The sequence below is a fragment of the Ambystoma mexicanum genome, chromosome 4q (genome assembly GCF_040938575.1).
Source record: "Ambystoma mexicanum isolate Mex_15411 chromosome 4q, UKY_AmexF1_1, whole genome shotgun sequence".
Classification (NCBI taxonomy): domain Eukaryota; kingdom Metazoa; phylum Chordata; class Amphibia; order Caudata; family Ambystomatidae; genus Ambystoma; species Ambystoma mexicanum.
This window is the reverse complement of record NC_090928.1, coordinates 525,527,182-525,543,079: the sequence shown is the minus strand read 5'-3', so window position 1 is coordinate 525,543,079 and position 15,898 is coordinate 525,527,182. Positions and strand designations below refer to the sequence as shown.

The 15,898-nt window shown below is 48.0% G+C and overlaps 1 protein-coding gene across 1 annotated transcript in view; it reads right to left on the bottom strand.

Moving 5' to 3' along the window:
* Positions 1-15,898, bottom strand: part of CRNKL1 (crooked neck pre-mRNA splicing factor 1) — a 752,702-nt gene that overhangs the window by 424,892 nt on the left and 311,912 nt on the right. The window contains exon 5 of the mRNA XM_069608075.1: positions 15,732-15,898. Coding sequence (XP_069464176.1) covers positions 15,732-15,898 — 167 coding nt within the window. The remainder of the gene's footprint in view (positions 1-15,731) is intronic.

Here is a 15,898-nt window from a genome sequence, read left to right as displayed (position 1 = left end):
GTGGGAAACCCAACCCCGTTCTTTCTACAGGTGCCGTTAGTGGCGCTTTGCGGGGAGGACTCCCAAATGATAAAAGGGATCCGCAGATACTGGGAACCGATGGGCCTGGCGACCCTGGAAGATATATGGCAGGAGGGGGTGGCACTAGACTTTCAGAGATTGATTGAGGACACCGGGGTGCATAAAGGCCAACACATTACCTACAACAGAATCATTAAACGAGTGCGAGAAAGGTGGCCTGAGGCAGTGCTCGCGGAACAACCTGATGCAACCATCGAGACGATGTATGATGTTTCGGAAGGTGGGCACGAAATATCCCGCCTGTATGTGTTGCTGAGGACTAGGGTGGGAAAGGAGCTGATCCAACTGAGGAGAGACTCGGAGGAGGAGGTGGGAGAACCCATGTCAGATGGGCAATGGGATAGAGCTCAAAGATTTCATAAGAAGGTATCCCGAAACGCGAGAATTCAGCAGATCCAGTAGTATGTCACTCATAGGGCATACATGACCCCCCGAAAAATAGCCAGGTTTGGAGGCCCGGTGGCACAGAAATGCCCACGGTGCGGGGAGGTTGAAGCTGGGATGCTACACATGTTTTGGGCTTGCCCGGAGATGGGTAGGTTTTGGATAGAGCTGAAGATGCACCTAGCAGAAAAAGGGGATCACGCTGGAGGTAGAGTCAGCCTGGGCATGTATGCGGGGGGGGGGGGGGGGGGGCTTTACCAGACCACGCAACCTGAAGCACATCAGCAAGATGAAAGATCTGGCCTACATCCTGGCCAAACAGAGAATTGCAATGTGCTGGAAAGCAGCCCAACGGCCTAGAATTGAGATGTGGTGGGCGGAACTCATGAAGTGGGCGAGGCAGAAACGACTGCTTGGTATGAAGCAGTCAGTAGGGGGGAGGGGTGGAGCCTCTGATAGCATGGAGACAACTAGAGGCCTCGATGGTGGGACCCTCCCAGGCCGACCATAGTGAGGATGATACGGGAGAGATAACTGAAATAGACACGCCTGGAGATAAATAAAACAGTGACATGGAAACAGGGGCTCGAGTTATGGGGGCGGGAGGGGGGAGGACCGACACCTCTAACTTGTAATACAATAATGTGAAGCTTATATGTGGATGTCCTCAACGTTTGTATTGTTTGGAGTGTTGTTAATGAAATAATAAAAAAATTAAAATAAAAATAAAACTTTTTAATAACTTCATTCCAGCCTGTCTTAATGAGTGCAACACTATCTTATGTGAGTCTCTAAGTGTTCAGCTGGGTCACTGGGTCAATTCTTCCAGTATTGCAGGTAAGTGAAGATAGTTTTAAAAAGGCACGGGAAAAAGGGTGTTCCCTTGTAGGTTTGCACCAAGGGCCAATGTCCTATGGCAGGGTTGGAGTACAATGGGTGGTCCACCCCAATGTAGCTCTATGGGCGACCTGGAGGGGTGCGAGATAAAGCTATCTGCAGCCCCCAGGATCACAGAAACAAGCAAAAAAACTACAGGTAAGTTGTACCAGGGGTAGGTGATAGTAGAAAGGGACTTCAGTGGATCTGGAGACAGCTCTCATGCAGATGGACGCCCAGCAAAAGATCTTTTCGGTTCTGGCTTGTTGGTGCCTTTTTCAGGCTCGGTTGAAGGAAGATTATTTTAGCGGGTGCCTCTTCTCGGTTTCTCGGTCCTCGTTTTGGTTGAGGGGACTCTTGGGAGCTGGATCAGGTCACTGCAGGCTTAGAATGATGCCCACAAAGTTTCAGGAGAAACTGTGTTTAGGAGACGATGCACAGCAATGCAGCCGCGGTCCCAGGGTATTGGCGAATTACAGGCCATGTAGAACGCAGCTCTTCAAGGATGGCGCAAAATGCAGTTCGTGTTGCCACTGGTTAGGCCAACCAGTGCAAGGAAGGAAGTCGTCATCTTCGGATCTTCCCTGTCACTTAGAAATTGGGGTTGGGACAGCAGCAGTTACTCAACAGGTACTGGAAGTCTGGTATTTGCTGGTGCCATCCTTCTTCTGATTCTTCGGTTCCAATGGTCGACTCTGCGTTTCAGCTACAGGACTTCTGGATTTATGCAGATAACCTGGCTGACTCCACCAATCATCCCATGCACCATTTAAACTTGAGGATGACTGTCCAATGGGGACAGCCAGTCTTGTAGTCTGAACTGATTTCTGTCAAGCATACTGCAGGACAAAGGACGGGAGTTTCGGTTGACCACCCCGACTTCCTGTCCTGCCAGTCACTCAAAGGGTCCTTGCGAGCTTTCCAAGGGAAGCCCGGCAAAGAAAAAGGGACAAGAGGACCCTCCCATCCTAGCAGGATAGAGGAATATATAAGAAAGCACAGGCCATCTTATTTAGGGCTTAGAAAAGTACAGCCACCATTTTGGACAAATTGTGTCTCTTGTGTCCGCTACCGCAGCTGCGAAGACGGCCTGCGATGAAAGTTCACAAAACATTGTGTACAAGGTACACTGCCACCAGTCTAAACAGATAGACATGTCACAGTAAACAAAATGTTAATGGAGAATCGAGAAGTGGGATACATTCGATACCCTCAGCACTCCACATAAGTTGGGGTGTGCGGATCTCACAAAATAAAACACAGATAGGATAAAAAGTATCCCCTTGCATTGGTAACTTTAAGAGTTTGCCAAGTAAAGTAAAAATCACAGGGAAGCTCTAGGAGCTTACAACAACACTGCACAGAAGGTGCAGTGTGCAGCTTTAGCAAATTGTCGATGCCTTTAAAATTGGAGGACAGCATGACCACACAACGAAATACCAAAACTAGGTAAAAAGGGTTCCCATGATCAGAGTAAAGAATCAGTGAGTGTGGAAAAAGGTTCCCACTCACTCAGGATAATCAGTCAAAAAATCCAAGAGTCCACCAAAAAGTGTTGGGGAACTCTCAGGTGGAGAGAATTTCACACAAAGATGGACATCTCCTCTAACAGTTCCATTCCTTGAATAATGTAAATATGTATTGTGACAAGGTCAGCATTTTGACTTTGTCAATAGGGGACATGGATAAAAACAAAAGGATTTGATGAGAAGGAACTAAAAGCATCTCCTGGGTATGCAGCATCACAGAGCAAGCAGGAGTTACTTCTGGGGAACAAGGAGCTAGTACCAAGCATGTCGCAAATCTAAATTCTACATGAGATGATATGATTATGATATGATTATTTATATAGCGCCTATACACCATGTGTTTCAAAGCGCTTCAAGGCAAGGGAGGGAACAAGGGAAAATATAACTACATTCTTACAGGCCATGAACAGTAAGGATGTGAAATTAACTATCGTACTCGGCCTGACGGCATTTTAGATAGTGCAAGACATAGATAAGGAAGGGAGGGGGAGAGTGGGAAGGAAATGGAAATAGACAGGCGACTACCGTACTAGGCCTGACGACATTTCTGGTAGAGCCGGAGAAAAACAAAAGGTGAGGGAGAGTGTTGCAGAAAGGGAGGGGGGGGAACAAAACAAGCAACCATCATACTAGGCCTGATGACATTTCAGATAGTGCTGGAGGGGTGGTGGGGAGGAAAGAAACAGTAATGGGAGGGTGGAGGAAACAGACATGGTTGCTATCATATTAGGTCCAGGGACAATTCTGATAGAGTAAGTGCATAGAAGAAAGTAAGCGGAGGAGATAGGAAAATGGAGAAGGGAAAGGAGGAGAGAAAAGAGAGTAAGCAGTCAAAAAGACTGGAGAAGCAAGAGTGGAGAGCGAATACAATTGCAGAAGTCAATAGTAACACATAATGGTGCAAGCCATGCAACAAATACATTTACGTTGATTCCATGGGAGTAGTTTCTTACCTGTTCCTCCATTTCTCCAGCATTGGTATCTTTCATAGATTCACATGCTGTGAATATTCCCTGTCGTCAGGCTGGTTACTTATATTTTTATTCCTTTCCTAAGGAAAATACTTTTGATACCTTGAGTGTCCTACCCACATCGTTGTGGGTGCTTTTGGTCCCTACCAATAGGACGTCGAGTGTGTAGCTCGCTCCTGCAGCTTCCCCTCAGATTTTAACCACTTTTGCTGGTAGATTTGCATTGCACTACAGAGGGTGTTTGCCTGGAGGGAAGGCTGAATCTATTAAAGATAACAACGTTGGAGAAATGGAGTTACAGGTAAGAAACTACGCCCTTCTCCAGCATTGGATCTTTCATAGATTCACATGCTGTGAATAGATTGTATAGCAGTATACATTTCTGGAAGAGAAAAACAAACAGGCAAACAGAGATCAGAAAAACCTGCATTCTATGCCTGTGCAAGAAGTATACACATGCATAACGATAACCCCGGCAGCTGCTGGGCTTACCTTACTGGAACAGCCTTTGAAGGAACGCTTGTCCCATTTGCGAGTCCTCCGTGTGCTGTTGTTGCAGGCAGTAGTGTCTTGTAAAAGTGTGTGGCACTGCCCGCATTGCTGCCTGGCAAATGTCTTTGATGGGCACTCCAGACCAGAGAGCTGCCGAGGCCGCCGCAGCTCTTGTGGAATGTGACCTGGCTGTAGTCTGCAGTGGCCTGTTGGTCTTTGCATGGCAGACGGAGGTAGTAGAGGATATCCACCTTGCGATACCCTGATTTGTGATATCTTTCCCTTTGTTTGAGGGTTCGAAAGCGATAAAGAGGTGTCTTGCTGCTCTGGAGAATTTTGTCTGGTCCAGGTAATAGTTCAACGCCCTTTTGACGTCTAGGTAGTGTAATGCTCTCTCTACTGAGGTGTTGGGGTTTTGGAAGAAGGTGAGCAATGTGATAGTTGCATTTTTGTGGAATTTCAACGGCACTTTAGGAAGTGAGAATTGGTGGAGAGGATCAACTTGTCCCTTCCAAACCTGAGGTATGGAGGTCCACCACTAATGCTTGTAGCTCCGAGACCCGTCTGGAGGACATAATAGCGCTAGGAAGGCCACCTTTCAAGTCACAAACGTGATGTGCACAAAAGAGAGAGGCTCAAAGGGGGCTTTCACAAGTCCATCTAGGACCATTTTTAGGCTCCATACCGGCGGTTTCCTTTTCTTCGGTGGAAAAGAGCAGAAGAGACCCTTTAGAAAATGTTTGAGCAGTCTGCCGCTGTATGTTATGGTATGTTAGAAACATTTATAGCTCACACGTTCACCCAAAAGGCATCTTGGCACGAGGATTGTCCAGGTCACAGCACGGAGTATCAGCTAAAAAAGAAAGGTTTTCAGAGCACGTCTAAACGAGAGATGGTTCTCCATCCCCCTCAGATACAGGGGGAGGCCATTCCATAGTTTGGGGGCTGCAAACATAAAGACTCGACCCCCCACTTAGAAAAGACGAACTCTAGGGATGACCAACAAATTGGCCACACTCGAGCGGAGTATATGAGGCGGAACATAGCAGCAGAATGTTTCCCTCAGATATTCAGCCCCATATCCTGACACTGCCTGGTGAAACAGGCAAAGAGATTTAAACTTGATTCTCTGGGCAACCGGAAGCCAATGGAGATCATGCACACTGGACTAATGTGGGCTCCATACGGGGAGTTGGTTGCCACACGTGCAGCAAGATGAAGTTGATGGATTGACCCCATAGGTTGGGCCAGATAGAGCGCATTGCAGTAGTCTATCCGACTTGTGATCAATGACGCTACGGCCATTGGTCTTAAGTGGTCTGGCAGGAACGGAAGTACCCTGCGCAGAGTTCTAAGCATAAGGTGACCCACCCTACAAACCACACTTATTTGGGGGGACAGACAGGGAAGAAGAAAGAAGCACCCCAAGATATCTGACAGTTGACACCGGAGTGTGGGGAGATCACCCAACGTGGAAGGACAGATTAAAGAAGACTACCGCCCAGATTCAGAGGGAGAACCGACCACCAGGACCTCCGTCTTATCCCCATTAAGTTTCAACCAGTGTTTGCACTCCTTCACTCCCCTACTGGAAAAAGACACTCCCGAAGGCCAGACGACTGCCCCGCCTGGTCCAATCGGACCAGGATCTGGGTGTCATGGGTATACAAGTAGCAGCGAAACCCATAGGAGCGGATGAGGCCTACCAGCGCTTGAACATAGATATTGAAAAGCATGGGGGACAAGACGGAGCCCTGGGGGACACCACAAGTGAGACCACGTGCCAAAAACAGAAAAGGTGAGAGAAGAAGTGACTGACTCCTCTCAGAAAGGAAGGACGTAAACCATGCCAGGACAGCTCCAGAGAGGCCTGACGCGGCGAGCTGTGAGACCAGGATGGAGTGGTCGACGGTGACGAAAGCCGCCGACAGATCTAACAAAATCAGGGCCCCCAACACCACCATGGTCCACCAGCATGGTCAAATCATCCACCACAAAGACCAGGACCCGCCGTACTCCCACTCCTTGAAGAGCCTGCCTCCGATGCAGGGTAAAACCCCTCATTCAGCCAGCAGATTTTTTGGAGAGAAACCCTGACAGATCTCGCAGTCCTCTGATGAGCGATTTGGGTACAGACAGTAAATAGAGTCTACATATCTGTCACCCTCGTAGACATTTTTTAGGCTGCCCGTACCACAGGGTCTAAACAAAGATTGTTTGGATCCATCAGTCTCCATATTAGTTGTCGACGCCGCCGAAGGGTCATGGCTTTTTCCATATTAACTGTTTTCTTGAAAAATTATATTTTCTAAAGGTTGAAGAAGATTTCTCTGTGAAGAGAAGAGCACAAGGAATCCTATCAGCTAAGAAGATGGTTGTAATTTGAGGGGATGCTGCAGGGGCAGATCTACACACTTGACGTCCTTTTGCAAGGGACCAAAAGCACCCACGATGACGTGGGTAGGACACGCAAGGTGTCAAAAGTATTTTCCTTGGGAAAGGAATTAAAATGTAAGTAACCAGGGATTGCCAGCCTGACGACGAGGAATATTCACATGTGAATCTATGAAAGATGCAATGCTGGAGAAATGACCAAATATTGTATTAATGTCTTGTGCATGTGTCCCAGTGTTCCATTATTCACATTCCCAAAAAAACAGTGTCACCTAGATATGTCTGTATAGTATGAGATGACCTAGGAGTCAAAACAAACTCCTGGTAGCTGTTGGTGTCACGCCAACCACGGTCTCCTAGGATATAGCCAGTAGGTAAATAACTCCCACCCCAGGCAATTTCTAACCCTGTGGGATAAGAAGCCCTCTCAGCCTGGGGTGTGAGGCGTAGCAGGGTGGATGCCACAGCAACCCCTTCCCCAGAGGGGGCAGGTGGCAGTTGAGAGGGACACATTTCCTGTCCCCCTCCTCACGTGCCTACATGTATATGCACAATGCCACTGTGAATCATCTCATACCTCTTCAGCAAAATACTTTCTAGTTTCTTCCTCATATTTTAAGGCATCTACCGATTGCAAAAGTGTGGGCAGACCGTCCATAATATTACAGCCCACTAGAGCCTCTAGACAGACTACAACAGTTGGCGGAATGCTTCAGCCAGTGGTAGAAGAGGGATGCCAAGTGGAGCAACATGGTGTAACGCTCACCTGATTCCCGCAGAGGCGCCGGTCTTGACTGGGCGAATACCGTATCTTCAAAGGTGATGTGTAACACACGGTTGGCTCTTTGGGCTGGACCTCTGTGCACTGTATGTCTGACTCGAAGAGTAAGATGTCTGCAGATAGAAAATATGGGATTAATGAACTGGGGTTATTGGGTGTCTCTCTCTTCTTCCCTTTCTCTTCTCCTGTAGAACCCCAAAGGTTAACGCTCTCACCTTAGGTAAGTGAACGCTGAGCTCTCCATCTGCCTCGGGCAGGGTGCCGTAACCAGTTTCTTCACTGGATAAGGGTGCAGGCCTCTTGACCTCAGAGGACTGCTGTCCGTCGTTTACTGCACGAACGGTAAGTTTCGAGTATTTCAAATGTCTTTAAAAGTCTTTTGTAATGATGTCTCTTGTTTTGCAGGGTTCCGGCGATGGCGGATGACGGGCTGAAGTGAGTTGAGGATGGAACCCGTGTGAGAAATAGAAGCGCCTGGAAGCACGTAAGTAATCGCTTGTTGCTTGCTTCACGATGCGCACTAACTGTCCTTTTATCTTGCAGGTACAAGTCCGGAGCTGCTGAAGGGTGCCGGAATACCCACTTGGTTCGGCGTGGGAAGGAGTACTGGCACGTGAGTAATAAAGTTACCCAATGTCTTTAAACGCACCTTCTTTTGTCTTTCAGATGCGGGATGCAGCGCCGAAGGCCTCCGGAGCGTGCGAAGAGTTGGTAAGCTTTTGTCTTTCAGATGCCGGAATGCAGTGCAAAGACCTCCGGAGCACGCGAAGAGTAGGTAAGCCTTTGTCTTTCAGATGCCGGAATGCAGCGCGAGGCGTTGGTGACAGCCGATGGACCAGGTAAGAAATGCGCTGTCACTGAAGACCGTAGTGCTAACCTGTTCTTTCTTGTCTTTATAGGTGTTGCTGAAGACTGGATTCAGGATGGTAAGCCTTTTTCCCTTAGGCCCAGGATCAGATGCAGAAGACACGATGAGCGTTCTGCTGCAGAGGATGCAGAATAACGCAAAGCAAGATTCATCCATCGGGTGTGGTTTAAATAGCCTCCTGTAGTGCTTAGATATCTCCTTCCACAGCCTCGCCTAGGTAAGAAAAGAGTTCCTGCTTTCCAGAAGAGTTCCAGTGCTCTGAACCTAGGGAGTGGCTCCTGCCCCACCCAATAGGAAAAGTAGTCCCAAAGAGAAGAGGATCAGAGGCTCAACTGGCAGGTAAGTAAGCAGCATGGTCTGCTGCAGGTAAGTCCACCCAAGCATTATGAGCCCGGCGCTTCCAGCGCTGGGACTGGGCATATTTATGAGCCTGGTGCCACTGGCGCCAGGACAGGGTCCAAAAGGTCCCAATTGGGACTGGTTGGCACTAGGAACCTGAGTTATGGGTCTGCTTCCAAGGGAGTTGGGTGAGTCCTGACCTTTTGGAAGCAGAGATCATGACAGCACCCCCCCTCAAGGCCCCTCCCAAACCGGGCTTCTCCGGGGGTTTGGGCTTGTCAGGAAATGTTCGATGAAATCTTTTGATTAGACGAGGGGCGTGGACATATTCTGCAGGTTCCCAGGATCTTTCTTGGGGGCGGTAGCCTTTCCAGTCAATTAGGTAAAATAGTTTAGATTTGGAGATCTTGGAGTCCAGGATGCTTTTGACTTCAAACTCGAGTTCTCCATCAACTAGGATAGGTTTTGGAGATTTAGTTAGTCGGGTTTGAGGTTGCACGGGTTTTAATAGAGAGACGTGGAAGACCGGATGTATCTTCATGTGAGGGGGCAAGTCCAACTTGACCGCTACTGGGTTTACTATGGTAGTGATGGAATAGGGACCAAGGTATCTTGGGTTGAATGTGCGTGGTCCTTTTAGAGGTAGATATTTGGTGGATAACCAGACTTGATCTCCTACTTGATATTGGGGGGCTTCCTTCCGATGTTGATCTGCTCCTTTCTTGTATTGTTCCTTAGCCCTTTGAAGGTGAGAAACGGCTTCCTTAAAGGCTTGGGTGATTGTAGAATGCAGGTGATCTACTGCTGGTGTTCCAAGATCTTGGAGTGGATCCAACTCCGAGGTTCGAGGGTGACTGCCGTATGAAAGAAAAAACGGGGTTTTCCCAGTTCCCGAGTGGACAGAGTTATTGTAGGCATATTCGGCTATCCAAAGGATATCTTTCCAAGTTTTTTCAGTTTGTTGCAACATGCAGCGTAAATACTGTTCCAGAGTTTGATTGGTCCTCTCGGTTTGTCCGTCGGTTTGAGGGTGGTGACTGGTCGATAGTCTCACATCAATTTGAGCCGACCGACAGCAACTTCGCCAAAAATGAGAAATAAATTGACTACCTCGATCCGAAATTAGAACTGAAGGAAAACCGTGCAGTGGGACGATGTTTTCGAGAAATTCTCGGGCCAGAGTTGTTGCTGTTGGCAAGCCTTTGAGTGGAATGAAATGCGCCATCTTGGAGAATAAGTCCACGATTACTAGGATCGTATTGTATCCGGAGCATGGAGGTAGATCGGTGATGAAGTCCATAGAAAGCGTATGCCAAGGGCGAGGTGGGATGTCAATAGGGCGTAAGAGGCCGGCTGGTTTTTCCTTTTGACTCTTGTTTTGGGCGCATACTCCACAGGACATTATAAAGTCTCTGATATCTTTTTACCAAGACGGCCACCAGAAGTAGCGCTTGATCTTTTCTGAGGTTTTGGCCATACCGGGATGTCCTTCCATTAAAGAATCGTGATAACAAGAGATTACCTTTTTCTGTAAATCTGTGCTGGGCAGGTATAATCGTTCTTGGAAATACAATAAGTTGTCCTTCACTGCAAAGTCCTTTCCCTGCAGATTCCAATTCTGTATGTCTGCTGGAGTTACAAGTTGCCTGGCTTTATCCTTAACTTCCTCTATGGATTCTGTGGCGATTACACCCAGAATTCTTTGTTCGGGAATGATAGGTACAGGTTTAGGGGTGGTCAAGTGTTCTTCCACTCCCATCCGAGAAAGGGCATCAGCTTTACCGTTTTTTTTACCAGGTCGATAGGTAATTATGAAGTCAAACTCGGCAAAGAATAGTGCCCAACGGAGTTGTCTAGAGGATTGGGCTTTTGCGGTTTTCAAATACTGCAGGTTTCGGTGATCCGTAATCACAGTAACGGTGTGTCGGGCCCCCAGAAGATAATGCCGCCAAGCCTTAAAGGCCGACTTGATAGTCAGAAGTTCCTTATCAGTAATAGTGTAATTGATCTCGGGAGGCGAGTATTTGCGGGACCAAAATGCCACGGGATGCAACTGATTGGTTACTGGGTCCTTTTGTGATAGAACTGCCCCCATGGCAAGGCTCGAAGCATCAGTTTCAACGATGTAGGGGAGTTCGGGGCGAGGATGTTTTAAAATTGGTGCAGAGATAAATTTAGTCTTCAAATTCTGGAAAGCTTGTTCCGCCTCGGTAGACCATTCAAAACGTTTGTTTTTCTTTAACAAGGCGGTGATGGGCTGGACTATTCGAGATAATTCGGGGATAAACCTGCGGTAAAAGTTAGCAAAGCCTAACATGCTTTGAACACCTTTTACGGAGGATGGTGATGGCCATTTGAGAATTGCATCGACCTTCTTGGAATCCATACGCACTCCGCTAGGTGATAATCTGAATCCCAAGAATTCAACTTCAGTCACGTTGAAGACACATTTTTCCAACTTAGCGAAAAGTTTGTGTTGACGCAACCTCTCGAGGACCATTTTCACGTGTTTCCGATGTTCAGATTCCGATGAAGAATAAACGAGGATGTCGTCAATGTAAACAACAACACACACATCTATGAGCTCTCTGAGGACATCGTTCATAAAATATTGAAAGGCGGCCGGGGCATTGCAAAATCCGAAGGGCATGACCTGATATTCAAATAGCCCATACTTGGTGCGGAAGGCCGTCTTCCATTCATCGCCCTCTTTTACTCGTACCAAGTGGTAGGCTCCTCTAAGATCCAGCTTTGTATATATGCATGCTTTTCTGACTTGGTCCAGGAGTTCAGGGATCAAAGGTAACAGATATCTATTCTTAATGGTGATCTGGGTCAGGGCGCGATAATCTATACAAGTTCTAAGGTCCCCTTCTTTTTTTGGAACGAAGAACAAAGCTGAAGAAGCAGGGGACTTGGAAGGACGAATAAACCCATTCGCTAAGTATTGATCCAGGTATTGTCGGAGGTGAAGGTTCTCAGGCTCGGTGAGGGCATAAATTCTACTACAAGGAGGAGTAGATCCAGGTATCAGGTCTATCTGGCAGTCATAAGACCTATGAGGAGGTAGAGAGTTAGCCTGATCCTTCCGGAAAACATCTTGGAAATCTAGGTATTCGGGAGGTAACTGGGGAGTCTCTGCAGAAATTGCTGCCAGTGCAACACCAGGTGGAGGGTGACAAGTAGAGACACATTATGGAAACTGAACCGTTCTTGCTCGCCAATCGATCAGAGGATTGTGTTTCTCCAACCAAGGTATTCCTAGAATAATCTGGAACTGAGGGGCCTTGATCACATCGAACACGATCTTCTCATGGTGTCCATCTTGACTTACTAGCGTCACTTCTTGAGTGGTATGCGTTACTGGTCCGGAGGCTATCTCCGTACCATCCACTGTAGTAATGACGTCCTTTACAGCGTTGGGACAAAGAGTTAGATTCATCCTCAAAACAATTTCATGATCCACATAATTGCCGATGGCACCGCTGTCGACGTAAGCTTCAATCGCATGTAATTGATCCGGATGATCAGGGCTAATGAGGACCATAGGTATCGTGAAATGCGAGGTCACGGAACTGGTTTTAACGCTCGGCAAGAGGACCTCTATTCTTGTCGGGCGAGGTCGTTTCCCTGCTCAGAGTTTGTGACCTTGGTAACTGCAGCTCCTACTGCCTTCTTGGCTGGTTTCACCGGACAGTCTCGAAGAAAGTGCCCTGAGTTTCCGCAATAGAGGCATAATTGCAACTGTTTTCTCCTTTCCCGCTCCTTTTGTGTTAGTGGTCCTTTCAGGTCCCCTATTTGCATGGGTTCCCCGGAGTCTACTCCTTTGGAAGGAGTTGGTGGTTTGGAAAATACTCGAGCATCAAACTTGGAACGATCGGCCTTCCTGTTCTGCAGTCTGTGATCTATTTGAACGACTAAGCCTATATAGTCCGAACAGTCTTGCGGGGGATTCACTACTTGGGCTAACACATCTTTGAGCTCTCCACGTAGACCTCTATAAAACAGCGTAATCCTTTTGTCCTCAGGCCATTGAGTTTCCACTATCAGTCTGTTGAAAGACGCAATATAAGCCAAAAGGTCTTGATTACCCTGTCGCAACGAAAGAAGCTCATTGTCCAAGGCCTGCCCCTGTGAATGTCTTGCGAACAGTTTTTCCATACTGAGCTGAAAAGCTTGAAAATCATGGAGAACCGGATCATCTTGATTAACTAGAGGGATCGACCAGTCTGCCGCATTGCCACTAAGGTACGAAAGCATGAAAGCTACTTTAGCTTGATCAGTTGGAAAGGCTGCTGGCCGGCATAAGAAATGCAACCGGCACTGATTAATAAATACTGCAAACCTCTTTGGGTCACCAGAAAATCGTTCGGGCGGAGCCAGAGGTACATTCCCAGGTAGGTTGATCTGCACTGGATTCATAGAGGATGTTGAAGGAAGATTTGCCCCTGATGCGGGTAATGGGGTCTGTCCGGCTTGTGACTGTAGCAATTGTCTAGCGAGATCGTCTGTTCGCTCCTTGGAAATAATCAGTTCCCTTCTTAGATCGTTCGTTTCCTGACGGGCTGCATGCACTTCTGCTCTTAGTTCCCCAAGTAACTGGGCTAGCTGGTCGGTATCCGAGGTTTCCATAGCGCCTGGGCGGGAGTTTTGCGGTAGGCTTTGCGTTCTGTAACGCTCACCCGATTCCCGCAGAGGCGCCGGTCTTGACTGGGCGAATACCGTATCTTCAAAGGTGATGTGTAACACATGGTTGGCTCTTTGGGCTGGACCTCTGTGCACTGTATGTCTGACTCGAAGAGTAAGATGTCTGCAGATAGAAAATATGGGATTAATGAACTGGGGTTATTGGGTGTCTCTCTCTTCTTCCCTTTCTCTTCTCCTGTAGAACCCCAAAGGTTAACGCTCTCACCTTAGGTAAGTGAACGCCGAGCTCTCCATCTGCCTCGGGGCAGGGTGCCGTAACCAGTTTCTTCACTGGATAAGGGTGCAGGCCTCTTGACCTCAGAGGACTGCTGTCCGTCGTTTACTGCACGAACGCTAAGTTCCGAGTATTTCAAATGTCTTTAAAAGTCTTTTGTAATGATGTCTCTTGTTTTGCAGGGTTCCGGCGATGGCGGATAACGGGCTGAAGTGAGTTGAGGATGGAACCCGTGTGAGAAATAGAAGCGCCTGGAAGCACGTAAGTAAGCGCTTGTTGCTTGCTTCACGATGCGCACTAACTGTCCTTTTATCTTGCAGGTACAAGTCCGGAGCTGCTGAAGGGTGCCGGAATTCCCACTGGGTTCGGCGTGGGAAGGAGTACTGGCACGTGAGTAATAAAGTTACCCAATGTCTTTAAACGCACCTTCTTTTGTCTTTCAGGTGCGGCATGCAGCGCCGAAGGCCTCCGGAGCGTGCGAAGAGTTGGTAAGCTTTTGTCTTTCAAATGCCGGAATGCAGCGCGAGGCATTGGTGACAGCCGATGGACCAGGTAAGAAATGCGCTGTCACTGAAGACCGTAGTGCTAACCTGTTCTTTCTTGTCTTTATAGGTGTTGCTGAAGACTGGATTCAGGATGGTAAGCCTTTTTCCCTTAGGCCCAGGATCAGATGCAGAAGACACGATGAGCGTTCTGCTGCAGAGGATGCAGAATAACGCAAAGCAAGATTCATCCATCGGGTGTGGTTTAAATAGCCTCCTGTAGTGCTTAGGTATCTCCTTCCACAGCCTCGCCTAGGTAAGAAAAGAGTTCCTGCTTTCCAGAAGAGTTCCAGTGTTCTGAACCTAGGGAGTGGCTCCTGCCCGACCCAACAGGAAAAGTAGTCCCAAACAGAAGAGGATCAGAGGCTCAACTGGCAGGTAAGTAAGCAGCATGGTCTGCTGCAGGTAAGTCCACCCAAGCATTATGAGCCCGGCGCTTCCAGCGCTGGGACTGGGCATATTTATGAGCCTGGTGCCACTGGCGCCAGGACAGGGTCCAAAAGGTCCCAATTGGGACTGGTTGGCACTCGGAACCTGAGTTATGGGTCTGCTTCCAAGGGAGTTGGGTGAGTCCTGACCTTTTGGAAGCAGAGATCATGACACATGGAATCTGTGCAGGCGCATAAAATGATGCATGCCGCCAGGTAACATCAGTGCACACCACACTTCAGCAACAGCAACAAAGCTCCACAATGGAGACAATTATTGTGTGGGTTTTTCAGGTTAGGTTAGAGGAGGAGGAGGAGGAAGTGGACTACCAAGAGGCCAGTAGGAGGAGGAATAGTGGACTGGAGTGTGGAGGCATTTTGGTGAGAAGGTAAGGAATTGGTTGGTGGGAGCAAGTGGTACTGCGTTGGGAGTGTCTGTGTGTGTGCGTGTTTGTAAGGTGGGTGAGTATTACAGCGAGGTTAGAGAGTCGAAGGTGATTGAGAAAGTGAAAGTAGGGTGACTGAGTAGAAGGTGCGGTGGAGTATTAGTGGAGTGGAGAGTGGAGGGTAGCAGTAGAACGCAGAAGAGAATGGTAGGAGAGGGACAGTAGGAAAGAGTAATATCAGAGTTTGGAATTGGAAGTATAAGAGTAGCGAGAGGCGAATAGAATAGCAGTGAGCGATCTGAAGAGGAACATCCGAGTGTGAAAGGAAGGAGAGAGAGTGGGGCTTGAGTGCCTAGAATGCACAACCCCGTAGATCAAACCTCAATATTAGTGTAGGTCCATCCTAGGAAGTCCTAGAGGTAGATTAGATAGATAAGGCTATTGCCGTTGGGCCAAATCCCCTCCCCACCACTAACAGCGAGGCAGTTTGCATAGTAAGGGTTGACGAACACTAACGGGGAGTAGGGACGTCTGGAATGGGGGTTGGCAATGCTGCTTATAGAAGGGAAGACCCTTAATGCCCTTCCAAGAATTCCTTTTTTTTTTTTAAACAATCTTCTCAGAGTTCGCATGTCCTTAAAGCTATCAGTGACAGTTCCAAAATTAACATCTTTAGCATTGCACAAATCTCAGATGTGTGTCCTGGCACAAACACAATCAACACATGTCAAAAGGATATATCTCTCATAAATGGAGCGTGCGTGGTCCACCTCTTTGTACCTCAGTTCAAAGTTGATATAGGAATGCCAGGCCTGTTCTTCAGGGTGCCACTCCATCCAGCGTTCAAACACCTGACGCGTGCCTGCGACATTGCCCAGCATCTCCTCCATGTATGTGTACTTGTAC